The sequence below is a fragment of the Taurulus bubalis genome (genome assembly GCF_910589615.1).
Source record: "Taurulus bubalis genome assembly, chromosome: 2".
Taxonomy (NCBI): Eukaryota; Metazoa; Chordata; class Actinopteri; order Perciformes; family Cottidae; genus Taurulus; species Taurulus bubalis.
The window spans coordinates 14430342-14455793 of NC_136590.1; the positions used below are offsets into that span (position 1 = coordinate 14430342).

General features: G+C 45.9%; 1 protein-coding gene across 2 annotated transcripts in view; it reads right to left on the minus strand.

Annotated features, from left to right (window-relative positions):
- Positions 1–1775: 1775 nt before the first annotated feature.
- Positions 1776–25452, minus strand: part of raraa (retinoic acid receptor, alpha a) — a gene marked incomplete at its 5' end in the record, with an annotated part of 71821 nt that continues 48144 nt past the window's right edge. For both annotated transcript variants that reach the window (XM_079236961.1, XM_079236960.1), the window contains 7 exons: positions 1776–2085; positions 2205–2363; positions 2498–2702; positions 2814–2990; positions 3100–3260; positions 8422–8563; positions 14546–14694. In XM_079236961.1, coding sequence (XP_079093087.1) covers positions 1889–2085; positions 2205–2363; positions 2498–2702; positions 2814–2990; positions 3100–3260; positions 8422–8563; positions 14546–14694 — 1190 coding nt within the window. In that variant the 3' untranslated portion in view covers positions 1776–1888. The remainder of the gene's footprint in view (positions 2086–2204; positions 2364–2497; positions 2703–2813; positions 2991–3099; positions 3261–8421; positions 8564–14545; positions 14695–25452) is intronic.

A 25452-nucleotide genomic window follows, 5' to 3' on the forward strand; every position in this document is an offset into this window, starting at 1 on the left:
TGTGTGCATCTGTGGAGGGTTAGGGGGTGCAGCACAGGACAGAGAACAGGCCAAGCACACAAAATGATTCCTTCCTGAGACATTGGCGTGTGGACAGTAACGATGGTCTAGATGAAACGTGTGTGTTAACGGTGAAGGCGTTTTGGCGTAAAGTGAGTCACAGGGTGCGAGGTTGCTCTGGATCCGGCAAAAAGTCACATATTCGTTTTCCACCAAAGGTTGCCAGGGGGAGATTTGTGAGGACTTAGTTGACAAACATCACATTTGGGACCTTCACTTTGCCTGACAACTGACAGAGCAGAGGCATCACTACAATCTAGTATTTTTCCCATCCACTACAGATTATTGATCCATTCAGAGACGACTGAGAATCACGCGTGTTTAATACAGTGTGTATGTACACCCTTCTTCACATTTTAATTCTCTTTGAGGCCGAGCTGCTGCGGCTCACTTGAACCTGGCAGGCTACAAGTGCTATCTGGCTCACCGTTTTCAGAAACACCATCTCTTTCTGCTACATGGCCAAAAAAAGCTATGCCCCGACTGGAGTGCTACTTTGTCATTCTACTGTATGTAAAACACGTTTTAAAAGTGAAGGGGGGGAAGTTGAAATTGTCTGTGAAAGCCACATTCTGAACAGCCAGTGATTGGTTAAGGGTCTGTCCAGTATTTAGTAGGACACAAAACATGAAAGAACTTCCTTCAGTAAAATGTGCTCAAAATGTCTTTTCTTGCATCACAAACCTATAAACAAAACACATAAAAGGTATTCTTTAAAAAAAAAGAAGAAGAAAAAAAAGAAATTCAGGTGTAGCCTAAAACTCTTCATAGTTTTAAAGAAATGAATAAAGCTTATATACACAAACTCAAAGGCTACTTAAAATACACCTTAATAATGAATCTTCATTAATTTGATTTCTTGAAAGGACCTGTGACCATATCATACAACCAAGTTCATACAATCATATTTTTCCATTCTCTTGGAAGCAAAAAAACAAAAAAGGAAAACAAATCCAACCTGGAATTGTAGGTGATACTCATTGCGACTTGTTTTCTGTGCACATTTGTGTGTGTGTGTGTGTGTGTGTGTCTTGTTTGTATGTTTGTGTTTGCGTGTGTAGACTGGAGAGAATTTTCAACATCTTTTGCTTTTTGTTAATTGGTATAATGTACAAATGTGATCAAACTGAAAGGTCTCTCAATACTCTCGAGGGGTATGAAAAGATTCAAACAGTGGAGGAACACAACAATTTCTAATCTCAGAAAACATGTCCTCATTTCAACCTGCCATTCTGTTCTGGACATGTTAATCACAATAGCTCCTTAACTTTCTATATATATTTATATATCTTTTGTACGAAATCTGTTTTTTTGAATTTGGAAAAAGAGAAAAGATCCAGAGTCCTTGAGGAGGGGGGTCTTTTGACAAGTCCCAAGCTTGCAGTCTGCGTCAGAGTACAACAAAAAAGTGTCTGATGTTTGTCAAGTCAGTCTGTATGCATGGTCCTTGATCATATATTTGTCCCACGATGCCCCGCCCACTCTCAGTTCCATTCACCAACTGGTCACCACTGCATCCAGATTTGTTTCCATTAGTCTTTTTTGGGGAAAGGTGGAGAGGGGATGAGCAGCAGTGTAGGGAGACGCAGATGGAGTCATCAGCAGTGTTTACGGTGTGGTCTCTCGGAGGCATACTGTTGCCCCGGCCTGCACCGGCCGTACCTCCCCTCACGTCAGGAAGGTGCTCCGGAGTGAGGGAAGGCCAATCAGGTGTCGTAAGAGAGGAGGAGGTTGGCTCTGCCGGTCTCCTGTGTTCAGCAGTCAGGGCCAAGGCCCCCCCTCCTTTGTCCCTCCTCTTTGTGAGGAATAATACAAAGGTGGGCCGCTACTACGGCGATTGTGTGGCTGGGCTGCTTTGGGCGGAGCTAGGGGACAGACTGGGGCTGCAGCTGCCCGGGGGGGCCCCGCTGGGCCGGCCGCCTGCGGCACCGCTTTCCAGGCCCTCCGAGTTCTCCAGCATCTCCTGGATGAGAGGGGGCATGGAGCCGGGGATCTCCATCTTCAGGGTGATGACACGCTCAGCTCCTGCAGGGAGGGTTGGAGAGAGATAGATACATATTAATATGACGTGAGCAATCGTTTAATCAAGTAATCTTTGAGCATTATCCACATAAAAACACGTGTGACTAGTGAGAGGCACAGACCTTTAGCGCTGATGCTTCTCAGATCCGTGATCTTCATCAGCATCTTGGGGAACATGTGCGGTTTGTGGGGCCTCCTCCTCCGTACGTAAATCTTCAACGCCTCCAGGAGGGGCTCCTGCAGGACGTCCACCTTCTCTGCCTGTTCCAAGTCCTGACGATCTGTGGAGAAATCAAGTACAGAGACAAATGTGTAAATGATCGACTGTCATAATCACACTTAGACACTAGGTGGTGCTCAATGAAAGAGCACAGCAGAGCCACCCTGTTGTTCAGTAAGTTTTGAGGTGACTTACCTCCACACAGCAAACAGATGGCGCTGAGCAGCCCCGTCTCTGCATCGTCCATCTCCAGAGGAAGGAGCTGGTTGGCAAAGGCAAAAACCAGGTCGGTAAGGGGGCCGAAGCCGGCATTGTGCATCTGGGTTCGGTTTAGCGTGAGTCCATCTGAGAAAGTCATGGTGTCTTGCTCTGGCGTGTAGCGTGTACAGATCCGGAGTATCTGGTGACGGCGGAGACAGAGTGGGGCAATTGGTTAGAATGATGAACCAATCTTCTACTTCTTAAAAAGTTCAGTTAAATTTAATGAAAAACAATATGCTGCTGTTCTTACCAGGATGTCCAGACAGGCGGCTTTGAGCAGAGTGATCTGGTCAGCGATGGTGAGCGTCGTGAAGCCGGGCAGCTGCTTAGCAAACTCCACCGTCTTGATGATGCACTTGGTGGAGAGTTCACTGAACTTGTCCCACAAGTCCACGTCCAAAGATACACGTTGTTCTGAGCTGTTAGTCTGGAAGAGGTGAGCAAAGTGTTTAGATATTTCCAGATGAATGTAATTAGCGCAGGTGAAAATAAACGACAAATATTGGGCACACACAGATTTGTGTCGAGCTACTGACCGTAGTGTATTTGCCCAGTTGGCAGAGCGAGGGGAACGTTTCTTTGTGCGCCTTGCGAACCTTGTCGATCATCCGCTCTGTGTCGGGACTCAACACGTAGCTCTCTGTGCACTCCTGTTTCTTCTCATCCTTCTTCTTCTTATTCCGGTCATTCCTTACTGCTACAGGGATACAACGAGAGGGGCAAAAGGCAAGATTACCATGGGTGTAAAAAAAAAAATTACATTTTGAAAAAAGCTTTGGCTTCAGTGGCGAACTTCAGCTCTAGACAGGCTTAATTTACAACCTTTCATTATCTTAAATAGAGTTTTCATACTGGAGCTCAGCTAAAAAAACACATACAGATATAGAACCTGCAGTAAAAAACAAACTTATATGGCCTTCATTAGCTAATTAAATTTGTACACATTGCTTGAAAACGTGTGGCAACATGCAAGCTTATGTCCTACATAATATTTTACCATAATATCAAAATCAAAAGGCATAGCCATCAGCAAGAATGGATGCTCTCTCTGCAGCAAACAGCAGCAGCAGCCGCCGCAGCCTCCCTTCTCTTATCCTACGCTACAAGATAAATGTTGTGAGACGGCTCCATGGTAATGGAGGGAAGGAAAGAAAACCTTGAAATAATCCAATGTGCTTTCCCTCTGGGCGATCTGGCTGAGAATAGTGTGCTCACCCCAAATGACAAAAAACACCAGGCGGGGTGTTTAGCATTGGAATCCCATTACAGGGTCCATCCATTTCTCCCATCCAGACTGGGGTGCAGTTTAGCTATGACTGGGCTGTGTATGTGTGTGTGTTGGGGGCGGGGGCGGGATGGGTGAGACGGGGTGCTAGTTGATAAATAGTGGTGGGGGATGGAGCTATCCATAAGGCTGACAAATTGCCACAGCTTTCATTAGGGGTCCCGGCTAATCTAATAACATAATATGACAAATATCCTGCCTCTAATGGTTTTAAAAGGGCTCGGCTGCTCAGCCCATACCGGAGAAAAAGAACCTTCCAGCTTTCTCTCTCTTACGTCTCTCCCTCCCTCTCTCTCTCGGTTATACAACACACACACACACACACACACACACACACACACACACACACTCATATTCCTCCTCTCATTTCATTCTCACCAATACGCACTATCTCCCATTTCCAAAATTGTATTTGTATTTGTACTTTGTGCTGTAAATCATCCCACTTTCCTCGTCATCTCTTATCAGTCCTTGCAATCTCCACCTCCCCTCCAGGTACCTGAATGTTCCCCTAGCCACTGATCTAAAATCAGATTTTGCTTGTCTTAATCCTAACCTTGACCATTAAGGGTGAGAGCGCTCGGGCTGATGGGAGATCAGTGTCTGTGACAGAGGGGCATGGCCCGGGGCCAGGGAGGGATGCACTACTCGGCGCTGCTGCTCATCCATCAGCCCACAGACAGGCCTCCCTGCCTGGGAGAACATGAAGGGGAAGGAGGAAGGAGGGGGCTGGAAGTCTGATGCTGCACTGTGTTATTGCTAAGCACTGCTCGGCACAACAAGGAAAGAAGAAGACCCTGCTGTGAAGATAGAGCATGGTGCTGCATCTTTTGCCAGCGTTTTGTTGGTACTCATGGGGTAGACTAGTGTAGTCACCAAGAAACAGTGCACATAAACCCACAAATAATACAGTTCGCTTACGATGCGACAGTTCTATAAACAATGAAGAAAAGAAAAAACTTCCATTTACTTCAATGAGCTAATTATGTCTTAATCAGAGAGGGAACACCCTCTTAAGCAACCCTCAGCTTTTGGGGCCAATTTCATAAAACTGTAGTAAACTGCTGAACATATTTTGGACAGGCATGCTTGTGGCGCTGATTGGGGATCTGTGTGCCGTCTGCCATGAGGGGCGGGGCGCAGGGCCGCAACACAGTCGATGTCCAATTAATTCACAAATAAAAGTGGGGCATCCCTAGCGCCCGGACATTACCCGCGCTGACAAATTGGCAGCACAATCATAAGCCGCACAACACAATTTAATGAAGTCATTAAAGAACTATTAGGCACGACTGACGATCTGTCATGGCGAATTGCCACATGCAATAACACTTGGGGGGGAGGGAGGCTGTAGCGGGGGAGTGAAAATGAAAGAAGAAATACTGTCTTGCTTTTTTATTATGTGCGCATTTGATGTTTGTGTGCGCGCGTGCCAACTTCAAGCAACGCATCGTTCGGAATTCATTATGAGAATACGAATGCTAATGGGAGGACTTGCATCCTGGATTGTTTGCGGTTCCGTGTTCATTGCATACAAATGATTTACAGGAGCCGGTGTGTGACGTGTACAGAATACTGTGACAGCACACACACACAGAATACTGTGACAGCACACAGACACACACACATCACTCAATCATTTGTTCTCATCGTGGATTTCAGCTGCAGTGTGCAGTTAATGGACAATTTCTGTTAGTGCCTCGGTCTGTGTGTGTGTGTGTGTGTGTGTTTGTGTCTGTATACAAGACAGAGAGAGGTGGGCAGACAGGGATAATTCGTGTGAGGAAAATTAAAGCGCTGGCAGCTCGTCCATCACACAGATTAAATTCAATGGAAAGATAAAAATGTCAATGTTCCCCTGCTCCTGCTGCTCGCAGCGCAGAGCCACCGTCGACAGTGATGAAACTTTCTCCCTCTCCCTGTCCTCCAGCCTCTCTCACCCCACCCTTCTGCTCTCTCAACACTAGATTTTCATTCTCACTCACACTGAGTTCACTACTCTTTCCTCGCACAGCCTTCATCTTTCTCTGCTATCCCGCCTCTCTGGCTGATGTTATCCTCACGTTGCACTGTTCTCCATCATTCTTTGCTTCATCTTATTTTACCTTTATTACTTTCTCTATCTCAGAATAACACCTTCCTCGAGGAACACGTGGGCGATAGCGTTGTGAGGGGGAGGGGATGATAAAAGGGAGGGAAGTGCTGAGGTACAGTGGCTGGTCTGAGGATTGTGCAACTGAACCGGAACAAAAAAAAAGACTTCAAATAGAGAATGTCCGTTGTGGGAACTAGATAATTCCAGTCATTGACATGTTTTTCTTAATGGGGTTTATCTGGTTAAATAAAAAAGGTACACAAAGCAAAGTTAGCAAAAGTCGAAAAGAATATTTTTTTCCTAAGCTTTCTAAACAAGCAAAGTGATTTTTACCTTCTTAAAATATATTTTTGAGGCCCGAAGAAGTGAAACTATATATATATATATATATATATATATATATATATATATATATATATATATATATATATATATATTAAAAAAAGATAAGGTAAATGTTAGTGTTTTATCCTGCAGAATTGTATAAACCCCATGTTGGGAATCCCTGAACTAGGCTTATTGATGAAACTCAGATCAGTACTCGGCATCGGCCGATACCTAAAGCCCAAGTATCGCTATCAGGACTGAAGAAGTCTGATTGGTGAATCCCTCACGTTAACCTTCATTTTGACCATAGGTCTTGGTCTGCTTTCACCACACACACTGTCAGGTGGATGATAATGTGGCACCAGGCTTACAGGCGTTTACCTTGTAACCCTTCACTTGCTCCTAACACCCCCCCTCCATCGTCCTGACGCTGTCTTGCTTAGCATCGCCACCTGGCAGCGGGCCTGGCACTGTCGTCTGGAGCTGTCTGCCGACAGACACAAGGTCACCCGGACGTCCCCCAGTGCTAGCAGGGAGTCCACCTTCTGCGAGTGTGTGTGTGACAGAGAGTGTATGGTGTGTAAGTGGAGCTGTCCGAGTGTATTTCTGTTAGAGCATTTTTATTCATATCAGTTTGTGTTTGTCACCTTGCATGTGCATAATTTAAATGTGTGCGTGACATTACGCGCAAGCATGCATCTTCGGGTGTGTGTGTGTTCTCGTGTGTGTATGAGAGGGGCAGTGAGACTCCCTGCTGGTCCCAGATGGCCAGCCTCTCCTTCCTCACCGGTTCTGACCAGTTTCACTCGCCAAAGTCACTGCTGAGGACACGGGGCGAGCAATCGGCACACAAAATGACCGCAAATTAGAAAGAGGGAACTGCTGTTCAACCGAAAGCAGCTGAGCAAGGGTGCCTCGAAATCTATCCGATAACACACATTTCAAGCCTTCATATCATTCAGAAAACCCTTTTAGCAGTTTTGACTGGTTCAGTACTATTAATTCAACACTAGATGGCTCTCCAACTCCAGTATATTGCTCCTGCGTGAGCTGCCTCTGTGTGTGTTTCTGTGTGTAAAAGAGCTGGCTGCTGTGATCCTTCTAACCATGATTAATGGCCCCATTCAAAGGTAAGGAGCTCAGAGGATAACTTCTTTTACTGTAAGCCACAGTGCTGTGCCATAGGGAGAGCTCCCTGCACTCACTGTACCAGAAAGATGAGGTAAATAGCGGTGGGAAGACAGGAGGCAGAGAGGGATGGAGCAATGAGTTTAAACAATCCTGTGTGAGGAGGAGAGGTGCTACACTTTCTGTCTGCATATGCTAATTCATAATACATGTTCGATTACTAAGCATTTATCAGTAATCATGACTACAAACGTGTCACTAACACACATTCTGGCAATGTGTAAAATTATAGCGAGTGTGTGTCTTTGTGTATAACAGCGTATGAAAACCCTGCTGGCCTCAGAGTTCTCTGCGGTCACACCTCTTCCAATTACTTTATCAAGTCTGACTGCCTGTGAGTATGTGCGTGTGCGTGTGTGTGTGTGTGTGTGTGTGTGTGTGTTCACACAGCCCCCGGGGTGCAATGATGGGAGCAGACGCCTGCTCTTTCACTCTCGGCAGGTGAGAACATATTCATCACAGAGTCCTGCCAAGCCTGGCGACACCCTGACTGTTATTGCCAGTCTGCATCACGGCTGCCCTTTGTCTCGCTCTTACAGTGGATATTCTCTTCGAAATATATACATACAACGAAATCAACTAAAAGCATGAATGTGTGAGGAATTAATTGTTACAGCTTTGATTTCACTCTGACTTTGTTTTGATAGGCGTCACAAGGTCACAGAATCTTCTCAGAAAAATGACAGGATGCAGTCTCAGCCGAGTGCAGTCTTGAATAAATAATAAATTAAGTGCAACAGTCACACTTGAGTCACCGCCAAAGCTGATATGTGTGTGCATCAATAATGAACGCTCATGCCATGTTGCTCAATGGAACAAATGTCGACAAATTCCGTGCCTTAAGACGTCCTGCAGTGGTAACAATCATGCCAACCCCTCTGGGATTAAACAACTAGAATGAGATCTGTGCTCGTCCCTAAGTGGGCGGAGCAGGGAGTTGTGGGGAACAGTTTTTATACTCACACTCCTTGGACATCCCGACTTCGAGGCACTTCTGCAGCCGACAGTACTGGCAGCGGTTGCGGGTGACTTTGTTGATGATGCAGTTCTTCTCTCGGTGACAAGTGTACACCATGTTCTTTTGGATGCTTCTCCGAAAAAAACCCTGTGTGACAGAATGACAATAATAGAAGATAATGAGGAGAGAGGACCGGTGTTTGGCAATGGGATGGCGGCCGAAAGGGCGAGGGATACAGGACTATCTTCGCAAATAGCTAAATGACTTGGCAATTAAAGTTGTACTGTTGGCTTTGTGCAATCTCTCGCCTCATGTTTACCGTGTCCCTCTTCATCTGGTCCCAACAAACACAAAAAAAAGAACTAACTTACTTTTTAAAAGAGGCATGCAGCTGCAGTTAAGAGGCAATAAACTACCAAACAGTTAAATCCTTAAAAGGCTTATTCCGTGACATAATCTGGATAGAGAGGAATCATCAGTGACTTGTCACCATCTCATCTCATGAGGTCTCCCACCTACTAAGGCAGGGCCACCACAACACTAGCATTCATATGAAGATGTTTCAAGTCCAAAAGCTTTGGGGGCAAAAGGCTCAGGGTTACTGGGTGCCACATAACCGTGGCCTAGTTTACACAGCCAGAAATAAGCAATTCTAGATCCAGGCCAAGCGTGTATTATTAGAGAGACAGATAATACATAGGCTGAACACAGTGTTGTACAAGAACAAAAAAGGAATCCCTACTTTCATGCATTTGCCTTTTTAATCCAACTAGATCAAAGAAAATGCTTTTAGAAATCTAGTCCGTGCGCTTAAGAATGAGGATAAATTATAATGAGCTCAACTTTGGTCACTGAGCTAGAATGAGAGATCTTCGGGGAGGCTAACTATGTTTTGATTGCACAAAACCAAGACATAGAAACAGAGCAAATTATCTCTCCCTGATAGATGAGATGAAAATCCACGCATCACCACTTTTATTCTTCCTAATACCTTGCAACTCCAAAGAAATCATTGTTGACCTCTGTGACCTTAAACATCCCTTGTGTGTCAAAAAGATGGTAAAAGGGGTTCATGCAAATCAGTGCTCAGCAAGCGAGGCTCGGGACACATGTAATAAAGATCACCGTCAGTATTGATGTGACGCTGTGGGACATGGTTTATGTTGTGGTGGGTGGGAGAGGCTAGCGAGGGAGAGAGGGAGGTGGGAGTGTGTTGTGGAGGTGGAGCTTCCAGGGAGCCCCATCACGTCGAGAGATTAGCTCCGCTAGCCGACAGATGGCCGGTGGACATAAGCCCACAATTTGTCTCTCCTGGATCGCCAGCCTCTTCTTACATCTCCAGTCCGCCACCACAGAGAGGAAGTGGATCAGCCTTCTAATGAACTAGTGACCGTTTAGATTACACATGATAGACTTCGCTTCCGGCTGGTAGAGGAAGCGTTTTCATCCTCAGAGGGTCACACTGTTAACCCTTTTCAACAAGGCCTCGTATCTGCTTTCCAACCGGCTGTCGGTATAAAAACGCGTTTTTAATGATTGGTTAAAAAAAAAAAAAAATCCTCATCAAAGGCCTGCTTTTCATGCACCATTTCCAGTGTAGAAATAGAAGGGTTTTACCTCCAACAGACCCCTACAAACTCATCTCTCCCCACAGAGCTGTGAGGCCTGAACAAACAACAAAGTGGAGAGAACAAGGCTTGTAGTTTGACGTTAATTCTCGCTGCTGATGCGGAGGCATAAGTCTGTGTTCTTTGTGTGTGCCTGTGTGTGCGTGTCTCACGTGCCCTTTGATCCGACGGTGCCCCGACCCTGACCCTAGTGTCACAGGGGATTGACCTACCACGAGGCTCAGGTGCCCCCTGGCAGCATCTCCTGATTGGCTGATGCTGCTGACTCGTGGGCCGGTCGATTGTTCCTGCCCCTCCCCCTCTCCTCCTTTTAAGAGTCATTGCTTCCTGCGGCCCTAAAGCCTCTTTTTGTATCACCGCTTAATCCACCCGGCGACAAGAGCCCTCAGCAGGCCTGTCAGCCACCCTGCAGCGTTTAGAGATGAGAGGCGCGAGAAGAGCGAGAGGGTGAGAGGGAGGAAAAAGTGGAGTGAACGGCAACAGAACACGGATGTTGCATCCGTCATTGAGTTCACGACGGTCTACCTCACGTGCGTTTTGAGCCTTGTGCACATAGGAGTGGGTCAGTGCTTTCTACTTTGCATGTGTGTGAGGAAATGCTTTATTAAGAGGGAAGCAGGGGGGAGTCTCGGGTTGGCGAGGGAAGCACAGGAATCCTCTTTTACGTGACTTTCACACTGTGCCCAGATTAAGAGTGCGTTCCCAGCCTCCCGCTGCGTCCGTGCATATGTGTATATGTGCGTGCGTGTGTGTGCGTGCGTGTGTGCGCCCCTGCCTCTATTAAGAAGCTCTATTGCTACAGCCCACACATTAGTAAAGACGGATGCTTGGTAAGAGGGCTCAAAAACACAGCAAATAGGGGACATTCTCGCTAGAAGCTGTGGTTGGGGACTTTGGAAATATGGTCGCTTCCCTCCCATTGCAGCAGATACCAGGAGGAGAGATTGCCTGCCGCGTGCTGCTGTGCCTCCAAGACAAAAACATAAACATGAGGGGGTGTGCATGCATATTTAATGTGTAAGTGTTAATATCTGGAGGGGGAAAAGAAGTGCAATGGCGGCGAGTATGTGCGGGCGGTAGAACTTAAACAACAAACGAATGAGCCGTCTCCAAGAAGCAGAGCTCAACATCTCCCTCCTATTTCCTCTGTTCGCCGCAGCCCCCAGGAAATGCCTTTGTAGTTTGGCGCGCTGCAGCAGAGCCGACGCTGCTAACCCTCAACTTACCCCAGTCTCAGATGAGACAACCATATACATTCACATGCCTGTAGTGCTGAATTATTGAGTGCGCTATGCCAAGTCGTCTCCTCTGAAGTCAGAGATATGGAGAAGGCCTCCTGAATTTTTCAAATTAGCACTGCGGGTGTCGAGCGGGCAGAACTTGGGACGCAGAACTGCGGGGGTCCAGCGGCTGAACTTGGGACGCTTTCATAGTTTTCGCCAACGATTATGAGGCTGAACAGCGGAATTGTCGTGTTCATTGGTTGGCGCTGACACGGTGAAACGAATCCGAGATTAAAGCTTTCATATTGTAGCTGCGACGCTTTAACGTTTGGTTATTGCCATTGTTCTAAATTAATATGCAGTGCGCAATTAACTGCTGGCTGATAAAACAACAACTACTTTGGCACATTGGGGACAATATCCACAAGAAGCTCATCACTGAGCTGTGATCACTAAGGAGAAACAACTAATTACTCAAGGTTACAGCGCTTTTATTGTTTTCCCTCCATCTATGTTTATCACATTGTTATGGAGATTTTACATCTGTTTAAGTGTCAGACTGTTTTTTTAAATGTCTCCTGTGTCTATGTCTATGAAACCTCATATCAAGATGTGAAGACACCAGTTAATAATAACGCTGGTGACCACTTAAAACTACACAACCATTGGCTCTGCCTGAGGCGATATGAGCTATGTTTACCACAGAGCCAATTTCATACTTCTATATTGGTCAAACACACACACACACACACACACACACACACACACACACACACACACACACACACACACACACACACACACACACACTCTCTCTCACTCTCTCTCTCTCTCTCTCTCACCACGGGCTGTGATTTAGTGTTATAATCTCACGTATTTCCCCATTTAATCAGATGCTATTAGACGATGGGGAGCAGCGTTAAGGGGACACAATAACAGCACTTTGGGGCTTGGAATGGCCGCAGAGTTGCTGCATACCTTTTGAGACCAATGCTTTTTAATACACATGAAAACAAATTGCAAGGATTCCCACGGTCACATCTCCTGATTAGAAACACAAAATCTGGAAGTATTTAGAGTGCAGAAACACAACTATGACCCCGATTACATGAGGAAAATAATTGGAGCATCACACTACACATTATCTCGACAAGAGCAGCCTCTCTCAGTATATACACACGCACTCAGGATTTGTCAAGCATCGACAGTCAAGAATATATTGAACATATTATATATTTTGGGGAAATCAATTCGAAAATATTCTACGGTTCCACAGGACTCACAGCCAGCAGTAGTTTCGCCGCCCTATAAAACAGCAGAGGTCAGTCTTCACTTCGTTTGTTATGTTTTTATTTCGCGTTTGGGCACCAGGTTGAGTTTCATGGAGCATGCGGAGGGTTTGTGTGTTAAAGGGTTAACTGTTTGTATGTATGAACCCTTGCTTTCCTGTATCCACATTTCTTTGTGCATCGTCTCATTATCCCCAACCAACCCCCTTCCCAACGCGCTCTGTTGCGCTGGCCGTCTTTCTTTGGATGTCAATGAGTTCAGCCTTGGCCCCTGAACCCAGTCAGCCTGATCTGCTGCCCCTTCAACCATCCCCACTTCTCTCTTTTTAGCTGCTCATGCCTCTCAGAGCGGTCTGCTCTCTCACTCCCACTATCTCACTCCCTGCAGTTTCTCCCATCTTTGTATCGTTTTGTCTGCACTTTTACATTCCCCCTGAGTTCCTGACCTGCCGTACTGCTGCTTCCTTCTTTTTTTTTTTTTACTGCCGCTGCCTCCTGCCGTCTCCAGCATGGCTTTTTTTCGACGCCTTACCCCTTGTCCATCCGCAGCACTCCTATCCCTGCACATATGGCAACACATACAGACCACAGCATTGGCTGCACAGTCGATAAGTCAAAGGGTCTAGCGGGCACCTGTCACCAACAGCACCACTCTGCCTCCCATCATCAAACTACTCCCTACCTCCTCTCGCTGTACACAAGGCTGTTGGTACGATAAAACTAAATTATTGCAAAGAGGATTTACACGCTCCTGTTTGCGTTAAGACTCTACAACTTTGGAAATGCTATTTGGTAAATTCAGGAAGGCATGATCGCCACGCAAAAGAAAACAAGGTGGTTTGTGAAATGTTGACATGGGTTTATACGGTTTGCACCTGGCAGAAAGATTACATTAGATTCCACAGATCCATCCGTCTCATCTCTATCCACCTCTGAGCTTACACAACTCTGGCTATGTGCCTTGGGAGACGCGAGATAAAGCAGTCTGTGTGCTGCTCACACTAGCAGGAGAGCGTGTATGCATGCACACAGCAACTACCAACTGATAACAGAGCCGATGGGGGCTATAAGGCCTCTTCAGCACCTGTATACCATGGCTGTATTGATAACAGACGGCTGATGTGGACACGTCAGCAAATCCGATACGAGTAAACCCACATGGCTGACAAAGTTTCACATACTGCACATGATTAGACGCAGGTCCATCATATACGTTATCTTGTTTTACAACGTGAGCAGATATAGGTTGCAGCTTTTTAAGTGTTGAAAGAGCAGATTTCGCACATTGTCCAGGTCATATTAATGATTAGGCAATTCAATATAGCAGCCGATGCCAGTAAATGATTCCCCATGAAAAGGCAAGGCAAGTTTATTTGTATAGCACATTTCAACAACAAGGCGATTCAAAGTGCTTCACATAAAACCATTAAAAACATCAAAACAAGGTAGTCAATTCTGACTCATTTCCCACATTAAAAGGGGCAATGTACGGGACACAAATATTTGCTCTGTAAAGATCCAGTGGATTAATGTCCACCTGAGCAGAGAATCAAGTCGCTCTACGTCTGCGTGTGTTGCCATCAGAGCGTCTCCTTGCTTTGTTGACACGGCCAGGTTGGCCACATGTGCTTTTAGTGCATGTTAGCATACTCCTCTGTGGCTAGCTCATCGCCGCTCTCTACTGCTCTCAGACGACGGTTACGACTGATAACGGCATCACCGTGCAGCCGGCTCAGCCGTTTCCATGTCGAGAGGCAATCAAAATGCTCCAGAGCTCATATTTAGCACCTTTACATTCCAGCATTAAACACTGAAAAACCCCGAAAGGATGTGAAATACTCAAAAGGATGCGCCGTATCATTTTCATCATCTCAGCTTAGCCTGTGAATACCTGAGTGTACATTTTCCTCTACAAATCACATGAAGGTTAAAAGATTGCCGAAACGTCTTGCTTGCTTGGCAGATTCAGAGTACGGCTGGAAGTCTCACCTTGCAGCCCTCACAGGCGCTGACACCATAGTGGTACCCTGAGGACTTGTCCTGGCACACAAAGCAGGGCTTGTAGACGCGGGGCGGCGGGGGAGGTGATGGCGGGCTTGGCACTATCTCCTCCGAGCTGGTACTCTGGGTCTCTATCGCTGTGGAGAGGAAAGAGCAACAAGAGGGTGGTTAGTGAATGCTGTAAGATGGAGCGCTGACAGACAGGCAGCATTAATCGATATTCACAAACACAAGCTCTTGTGTGTCCAATCAAAGATCTTACACGACCCAGTGTGGACTGATACACAGCTGCCGACAACATCCAACACTTTCTAACAATATGTTTTTAGAAGAAAAGGACAAAAATGAAAGTGCAAGGACAACTTCTTGACCAGACACGTTCAGATTCGCCATTGGAACGACTCTGCAAAATAAAAAAGGAAGCACTCACTCACTCACTCACTCACTCACTCACTCACTCACTCACTCACTCACTCCTTCTGCGGAGAAATTCTTATTTACTGCTGGAATTATGACGTGTGTGATGTGTTACACTGTATAGCAATAGACCGCTTTGCCAGCAGGGTTCAAAGACAGATTTTTGCCTTTGATTCACAGCATTGTGCTTTTTTTAAATTTATTTAATAAATGGTGCAGTCTTTTTAAGTATGTATGCTTGAAAATATTTAAATATAAAGCAATCACGAGCAACAAGTAAAAAGCATACAAAGCTAACTACTCCTCAATAATCTGTATAACTTGTTTACCCCTGCAACCAAACACATAACTAATTCTCCCTTTCTCAATATCAGACCAGTAAACAGAGAGGCTGAAAATGCTCCGTCTTCATCCAATAAGCACTAATATGACAAACCAAACAACATGTGAGCGCTTTGCAGGCCAGGCTCCCATATCTTGTGTGCTTGTACATAACAAACAGAGGCGGTACAGGATTCTAGGGAAGTAACCTGCTGTTGCCTTCATGTAATATGTATTGGACTTTGACCTCAATATCCTGTGCGTTACAAAACACATCTCTTTAATCAAACATAAAAACACACATTCACAGCAGAGCGCTGCACCCTGCGGCCTATGGCTGACTAAATAAATGTCTAATCCAAATGGATCCGTTTTGAGCTGGCATGTGTGTTCTACTTGTAACTAGCTTTTAAAACCAAAACCATTATGAAGCCCGACTCAGACTGTTATTTTTTTTTCAGTGCCATCAGTGATGATGACCATTACACAGGACAGGGTTCATACACATTTTGACCAATGGATTTCCATGATTTTAAACCAAATTTCCATGACCAAACATTTTGTGAAATCTCGGTCTATACATGAAAAAGTGAGAAAATGTAGTATTTAAACGAACAATGAGAATTCCAAAACATACAGTATACCTTAAATGACACAAATGAATGAGAGACAATAGTTTGATGAAAATAATACACATTTATAGATAAGAGTGTATGCCTGCTTATATTTTGAGCGTCTTTCTTTTAAAAGCATATTTTCCAAAACGTTCCAGATTTTTTTCCAAGGATTTTTCCAGGCCTGGAAATAACCATTTCAAAATTCCATGACTTTTCCAGGTTTTCCATGACCGTAAGAACCCTGCAGGAAGACGTTTAAGAACTTTCACTAAAGTTTAACTTCCCCTAACAAGTATAAACGACATTCTTCTGGTTCCATCCTCATCAACACAGGTTACTGTCTTCACACAGCATCATCAGCTCGACACAGGAGGGATTGGAGAGGTTGACAAGCAGCTTGGTGTGTAAATAAGCCATCAATATTTAAAAGGATTGGGCTGGTTTAGCAGGTATGTAGTACAGCTGGGAACACACAATCCACGTCCTGACATAACACACACCAAACGACTCTAAATCACACTGCACACTGGGCAATATAAAACGAGGATAAAGTTTTGCTACATCTCTTTCTCTCTCTCTTTTTGCTCACACACACACACACACACTTTCCGATCCTTTTATAGTGTCTGTGTGCTCATCTCAGCCTGCCAATCTCCACGCACATTCCGCAGATGGCGCAGGGGAAGATTAGATCCAGAACAACCAAAATAAACCAACCTGATGCCCAGATAGGTTCAAGGCTCCTGGGAGAGAAATAACAGACAGAAGCACGGTACACTGAAATCCAGCCTACGCCAGAGCCTGTGTGCTATCTCCGCCGTCAGGAAAACACACAGCACATCCAAGTGGGTTTCAAGTGACGGGAGACAGTTGAGCTAAAAGCAATAAAACCCAAATTGCAACACCTATCAGTGACACCCAATCAGGCTGGGGATATTAGGACATTTCATTTTGTGAGGGCCAGATGTCATACGCCACTTTGAGAGACTTTCCACATCAGCCTCCAGTGAGACACTTATTGTTTATGCCAAAGACTTTTTTAGCTTATTGAGCAGAGATTATTTTTGATAAAACTTAGAAAATATATATGCAGTTTCATGAAAATGGGAAGAAGAAAAAGAGTTTTCCAATGATGGAGGGTGGAGATAAAGAAATGAAAGCAGGCATGAGAAGCCAAAGATGTGGACAAGACAGAGAACTATGATGTGTTTGAGTAAAAAAATACAGATGAAGTGATAAAAAAAGTGTACATACACAAGGAATGAAAGCTTATGCTGTATGCATTACTACACTCATGTTCCACCCTTATGTTTTTAGATTAATCTACATTACACCCACAAACAAAACACAGCTGACAGGATTTAACTTAAATCATTGAAAAACAAAACAATCAGAGCTTTGAACCAACTTGTCTGAAGCTAAAGTGTGACATACAAATCTCAGAGGAAAGGAGCGATGCAGTTGAAGGAATGTGTGGACGTATGCTCATAAAAAGGAATTATACTATTTTCTATCAAGGAGAGTAATGCATATCGCGGTAAGAAGGTGCCCTTTTTCCAAAATGCTGTTGAGGAGGAAAAATGTGAGGTGATTTTGTGCAACGGATTCTGTCCCAAAGTGAGCCGGGAGGATGAAGTGTGAGATAAACAGCGAGAGTCCGTCCTTTGCTTCACATTGCTCTTTTATTGGCGTCATACGGGGCATCTTTGCCCATGCCACTGGGCCACGCTCACCATGTCAAACGAATTAATGTTAAACAGAGCAGGCCTTACATAACATGGCATATTTTCTCATTAGCAAAAAAACATTCACAGTTTACTGCGCTCTTCCGCCTCTCTAGAAGCGGACTGAATGCAGCCCTGCGTTATTAGTGTGACCGGAGAGCTTATTCATCCACGTTAAAGCTGCCTTCAGTAGAACCGCTGAGACAAACAGATGTGCCAACCATGCACACACTAACACACATAAACATTACAATTGCAAACATGCCTACATTTACACAGGCTAAAGGCTTTCCTAGAAAAACATTTTAAAAACTTGTCGGTCGGACAGACACATATATATTTACACACACATATAAATTCTCACACACACACACACACACACACACGCACACACGCACGCACGCACGCGCACATGCACACACACACACACACACACACACACACACACACACACACACACACACACACACACACACACACACACACACCGTCTTAATGAGAGCACCCATGAAAATCTGGGACACAAGGACAAGAGACTGTGCGGGGGCTGGCGACTGTAATTAATTACAATGGCTGGCTTCTGGAGGCCTGTCAAGCTGAGGCATGGAGCAAAACAATGGCAGGCCTGTGGACAGAGAGGCAGGGAGGCTCAGCGGAGAGGACCGAGCTACTTAGCCCTTCAGCAGGCATTATTCAACACCAGCCTGCTTCCAAGCTCTGATCAACACCAACTATCATACAAGCCTGACTATTGTGCGATCCACGAAAGCAGACGCACAAACACTGGAAGAACTGACTCACGCTCGCCTGGAGAGCTTTCTTCAGTATCCTTGCGACATATTAACACTGGAAATGTGTGCGTCTGGCCTGGTTTCCAGGCCGGAGCCCCTCCAGAGTCTGCAAAGTCACCATGGTAACTAATACTTGCACTACAGCTAGAATATCATTCCTTTAGCCAAGAGAAGGAAACATGAATAGACAATGACTTGTCGCTTTGCTTAAGGATGCAGGAACAGGAACCCGCAACCCTGAAAATAATGTTCAAATGAAAAACAGTAAGGAGTTACTGATGAGGAATCTATTGCACATAAACGGGAAGAACCGGCAGAAGTCTATATATCTGACCACTGGCTCTGGCACATTGAAAGTAATGGATGTATACAATATAATTTCTAATTCGGAATTGTACTGTCATTAATTGGTCCAAACAATGTGTGAGTTGGCCATGGATGAACAACGCACTTCTCTCATAAAACCAATTCTGAATGACCAATAAGTCAAAGTGCTGACATTCAATTTACTTTGATCCCTCCTTTTATATTACCAATCGCAGACAAGTATTATAAACACACAGTGTTTGTGTGCGAGAGTGTGTGTGTGCAGCCCCTCCGATATCTAAATAGCTTAATGTGGCGTGGCGTTCTCGAACTCAGAGCCAAAGCACAGATGATTTAATTAAGTTCAAGTGTGAGTGGTCTGTAATGTCGCTCTTCAGATTCACTTTGCATACATCATGAGCCACAAGTGCACTTACAGAGAAGCCGCGCCCTCAAAGCCACTTCCTCCATTAGCAATTACAGCATGCCTGGACTTAAATGGACAAATATGCACAAGACTGAAATGAAATCTATTCTGATGATGAACTGGCCTGAGCTGTAATAGTGACATAAGATAGCCTGGCTAACATCAGTACTTCAAAGACCGCAAGACCACAGACCAAGAGACACACACACACACACACACACACACACACACACACACACACACACACACACAGGCTATTATCAAGCCTCCAGACTCTGCCGTCTCGGCCCAGTGCTGCTGAGCAGTTCTTGAGGTTCAGCTCTAGGTTAGTCCTCTGAGATTTGATTACCTTCATCCCCACTGGTTACTGGGCCCAGCTGTGAAGCATATTAATGAGATTTCACCATCATTAGGGGGGAGCTAACTACATTAGCAGGCTGGCTGCTTGGCTGCCTGGATTGTGGAAGAGAGAAGTGGAGAAAACGAAGGCAGAGGGGATGGAGGAGGAGGAGGAGAGGGAGGGCTTTGACAGAGTCTTCCACTTTGTTGAATCCCACTCTATCACGGCCTCTCGTGTCCCCTGGCTTCTATTAGGTTATTTGGACATGCGCATGCACACATGCTTGCCAAGTGTAAGATACATGGAAGACCATATCGAGGTCCATTTGTCTTTCCATGCAGCGAGTATGTCTGAGAGGAGACACCACACAGACCACCATACCGCAGGCTACTACGCTAAGTCTCACTTTGAAGTCTGCTTAAAATAATGAAGTGGGATGGCTATTGGAACCGCCTGAGGGATGGAGACCGCCTTGCAAAACCCTGGGAGTTGTGGGCCAATGGATCATGCATGTCCATAAAAACGACTGGCACAAACTTAAGAGCTTTCATGTGAAGTGAAACAGAAGTGAGCAGAGAAGGGCATCGCTCAAGCATAGTGCTTGACTTTTGTTAAATATTCAGACGCTATTTTTGTTGGTTTTCAAGTGAGGAAAGTGGGTGAGAGGGAGAGAAAGCGCGTGCGACACACACACACACACACACACACACACGGTAATGCTTTGTCAGCACTCTTCAATTACTGGAGACGGAAACGGGACTATTTCCTTGCTAACAGGGAAATCCTCCCATTCTCTAACAAAGCGTCATAACAGATCTCTGCTGAAAATGGATGGGGCTCTGCTCACTGCCTTCGCACCGATTACTGACGGCACAGCCACGCACGCCATCTGAATATGAGCCGGGGTGAGGGGCCATCACACGCTAGCAGGCACGCACAGACCGACAGCTGTAAGGAAAGCGACAGTGGGGTGTGTTTTGTGTTCAAACACGGAGTGTGAACAGTTATTGGAGGGGAGAGGGGGAGGAACCTGGCGGCAGGGCAGACAAGCATAAGTGAAAACATACACACAGAGGAAGGAGAGCCCGCGGAGGTTAACATAGGTCAGGAGAGCAGGCAGCGAGCCTCACGCCTCCTGTATTCACTGTAACTGAATCCTGCCTTTCCACCTCCGTCTCCCGCCACTTTCCACCTTCGTCTCCTTCTACCTATCCCACTTACTGAGGCGGACATCCTCCTCGGACCATTGCTCCCTACGAGTCACAGGAAGTCCTCTTTCACGTCCTCTTTCACGCCAAAAGGGATTCAAGATGCTCATCGTTACACCTAAGGCCAGCAAAAGGCCTTTAAATCTATCTGACAGTATCCAACACAGGAATGTCAGTATCGGATTCAACTTCCACCTGAAGAGGCGAACAAATTGCACCGGATCAATCACATCATGTAATTGCCTTAGAGATGTGTTTTTTTTTATTCTGAATTTTGTCACGCTAGTAGTCCATTTGTCCCGACTCCTACTCCTTTCATGCATGTTGATATGATGGCATACGAATCTGGGTGCGTGCTTCAGTGAGGACGAGTGAGAATTAGCGAGGATCCCCCTGCCTGGTAGTGCTCCCTTAAGCTGCAGCATGTCTAGCTTGCAGACTACCGTCTCAATGTGGAGAGCGTGGGGGAGAAAGGGGGAGGAGGAGAATGCATTCAGATACAGGGCACTGCCAGTAATAATGAGTCTCCAAATTTGCCAAGCAAAATAATGGGAACAATCTTGCAGTATTGCGCAATACCTCCATTTTTGGAAATATCAAGGTTCGACATGATATCTGGTTGGTGGAATATAGTCATGCTATTTTAGTCTATTCATACATCTGTCATCATGGTGCTCATAGTCTAAAGGAAGGAAGGGCAAGGATCAAACTGAGAGCTTAATCGGATTCTAACATAATTTTCAGCGGCGCATGACACATCACTTCCACTTAGGAGAGTATGTTGTGGTCCACATTTCAGAGAAATGACAGCCTGCTGTTTTGCAACCAGTGCAGATATTCAAGTTTTGCAGAGAGAGTAGAAATTTATGTGACAGCCTGAGTTCTTTAAGGACCAAGCAGTACGTTTGAAGGCTACACTGGCTCCGAGACCACAATTTGATGGATAGTGCTAAAAATGGGGCCAAATACCCACCCCCCCAGAGTGTTACGGCAAGAAAAACACACACACACACACGTGAGTGATAGATGATGGTCAGAGCAGAGGCCAAAGGCAAAGCAGGTCAGAGCAAGGAGTCATTCTTGGCTGTTATGACGATCCCTCCTCAACAGCAGGAAACGGAGGGCCAGATTTAGTGTTTCGGGTTAATTCATGGCATCTTAGCATTTTGGTGTGTTGAGGAGGAGCTGGGTGATGGTGGCTAAACATATTACACTTAATGTACATATTTCGGAAGGAAATGTGCACGCTCGCGCAAATGAGCGCATCTGCCTGTTTGCAAGCTTGAGAGCATGCTGAGCAATATGCACCATATGTATGTGCATGACAGCCTGTGCGTGTGAACGTCAGCATGTTCCTGTCTCGGCCAGGCCTGGTTTTTATCAGCCCCGAGGCCCCCACCACCACGTTCCAGAGCCCTTCTCCAGGGGCCCCAAGATAACTTCCCTCTCCACGCTGCCAGGCCTCTGAAATAACAACACACCAGGTTTTCCTATCACTGCTGCACTGGCAAATGGAGATGGAACTGAGAACATGTGTGGACAAACTAGGGCGCGGGGGGGAGGGGCAGCAAGGGATCAAGCAGATGGCAAAGGTGAGGTCTGCCGGGGCTGGACTTCTAGCAGCAACTTCATAGTAGCTGCTCTGTGCTGCGGCAGCCACATGCTAGCCTTTCACAGTTCATTATGAGTCACTTAACCAGATTGCACAGGACATTTACACCGCTTTTGTTGAATCCTAAGAGCAATACCAATGTTTACACATCTAAATTGTGTAAAAAAAACAACATAAAAGTCATCCGAAGACAGCTACCTTGCCAGAGAGAAACACAAGTTCCCTGGCAACAACGCTCCCTTGCAACCCTGAGTAGCACGGTGTAACTCTACCCTGCAGCTGCCTATGCCTGCTGACTGACAGTGGGACTATTCGAATTGGCACTTGCCCCGGGGTGACTGGAGAAATTTGGCATAAGCTGATGGTGTGGGACATGGTGGTGGGCACAAGGGGGCAAAAAGCAGCCGGTGTCACGGCCAGAGGATGCCAGCATGTGGACAGGCACAGCGGGTGCCATACTAAGACGTGGGCAGGAACACGCCTTAACATGATATCCAATGATAGAGTGTGTGTGAGAGTGTGTGTGCGTGCGCAGGATTCACTGAGGATTCTGAATGTACAGTTGGTACATGGCAGGTCTATAGAGATATTTATGTCAACCTGTATGTGTGCATTAGTAGCAGCCCCATGGCAAACTGAATGGGGAGCAGTGGGCCTATGATTAGCAAGTCTTTTCCATTGGATAATCCACATTTCCCACAGGGGATCTGCCATTGTGCTTGAATTTAGGTTCACGATAAATGTCACGCATGCAGCAGCTGTACACTATCAGCTGAGCGACACCACTGACCCACATTAGGAGACAGAGGGAGCGCAAGAGACGAGGTCCGATAAAGACAGAGAGGAGGAGAGGACGTCTGAGGAGAAAGAGATGAACGTTTCAAACGCAGGCCCACAAATAAAAGTCGGGCATGTTTGCTTCTCGTCACCTTCTTCTGCGTGAGAAAGGGAGATGATGCAACCGCGACGTAACCTCCCTTTATCAACTCTCAAAGTAAATTAATAAACCCGTCCCCGAGTGATTTACAGCTGTCACACCTGATGGCACGTAATTCAAGATCAAGGTCATCATTGGCTTACAACACCAACACACAAACGCATAACCATGAGTGAAACCGCAGGCTTTCACAAACTGGTCATTAATGTTCCCGCTCCGGCTGTGAAAATGGCCTCATGAAACATAAAGGCTTGAGTTTACAGAGTGCCTGCATTGGTTAATTATAGAATTGTGTGTGAGTGGATGACTGTGTGCATGCTTCTTTCCTTCTGCGATAAGAAACGGCACTCGTGCATAGTCGGAGCCAAGAGGGTGCCGGAGCAACACTAAACCCGGACCTGGCCAATCCAGAAAGCCACTGTTCTGCCTAACAAAAGCCATTATGGTTGACATTCTAGTCGTGTGGTTGATGCTCCTTTCTCACAGCCGCTTGGAAGGAGTGCAACAGCCAATCTATTCTTTATATTCACGTAAGAATTATCGCCAACAACATAACAAGCGCCAAGTAAGAAGTCCAAGAGTCAGAATGTGTTCCTGTGACCTCAAGGCAATAATCACACAGTGCTGGGAAAAGATACAAAAGACAGTACAAGAGAAGAGAGGTCGTATGCCTTTGAAGAACGTTGTCGTTGAACATATTGTGCAGATATGATTTCATTTGCGGGAGATCATGAGCAATGTTTAATTAAAAACAATCACAGGAGAAGAAATATGGCAAAATGTCACGTACATCATGATTTCTGTCCGCCCGCGCTGAAATTACATCCATACTCATTAATCAACCCCTATTCATCTTCATTGAGCCGAGTGCCACACACAGTGCCTCTCAGTGTTTAAAAAGGCCAAAAGAGCCTCATGAATGCTTATGCTCAAGTGTTTGCTCTTCACTCACTCTAACAGAGAGGTTATCTACCCATTGATACTCGCTAATCCAATGTGACTGGCAGCTTTCAAGGCCCTTCGTTCCTTAAGCGCATATTTAACAGTGGAGGAAGCGGGTCATAAATATGGAGAGGGCAAAGGGCTATTTGCATTAGAGGGCTGAAGTGGACGTGGAGAGGCCAGGAGGAACAAGGGATCAAGAGAGAGGGGAGAAAGAGAAGAGGCTCATGAGGATCTGGGGAGGAGAAGAGAGGATCACCAGGGAGAGGCTTTGTCATGTTAAACTGCCTCTCTCCACTCATGTTCTCCCTTTCCCCTCCTCTCTCCCTCTCTGTGTGTGTGGACAACACAATAGTCAATCACAGGGGGAATAGCTTACGAGGGTCTGGTCTCAACTTCAGAGCAGGAGCATGACTGTGGAAGTGGGGGAGAGGTTGTGAGTGCAGCGTCTGCGTGACTCCAGTGGTTGAGTGTGTTCAGTGATGCCAAATGATGCGCCTCCTCACCAGGCCGTTTCTCTTAAAACCCAGACACCCATTTAGGTTTGTCACTTCATGTACTCGTCAACGCGAGTTAGAGCTAATAGTTGAACTCACTTGTAATTTACATCCGCCCTCCAGCCTCAGCAGGTTTACGTGCATTCCTCTACTGTACCTGAAACCCATAATGACGACAGTTCCCTTCATAAATTAGCTCAAAGTACCAATGTCAGGTTTAGAGTTGAAAGCATATTATTGTGGATGTAAGTGGAGGTATTTGCAAGGGCGTGGACTAGAAGATGCAGCAAGCTGGCCATTATCCTGTCACTAGTCTGTTAAAGAGCTCAATGATGCCGGGACCCAAGGAGGTTACTAGGTCAGCACAGGGGTTAAAATGGCCTAAAGACCCCGAGGAGACAGCTGACATATTTAGAATAGCCAGACGCAGAGGAAAACAAGCTAGCTGCACATTGCTTAGGCAGAAAACAACCAATTGTTCATTCACATATGGAATTTATGCTTTAGATTCTGCAACTGCAAACTTGGCTGCACACTTGAGCAAAACTCTTCTGCATCAAGTAAGGCAGCTAAATCCACCAAGGGTCCCAGTAGGGGCTTGAACCACCGTAAGGCCAAGACACACCAAAGCGACAAAAGCTACAACTAGCAAGTACGTTCTGCACCTTCGTGAGAGGAAATAACGCTCCATACCAGCAGGTAGCGGCAGTCTGTACTCCTTCAAAAAGGGAAACCAGGAGCCTGCAGATATACAAG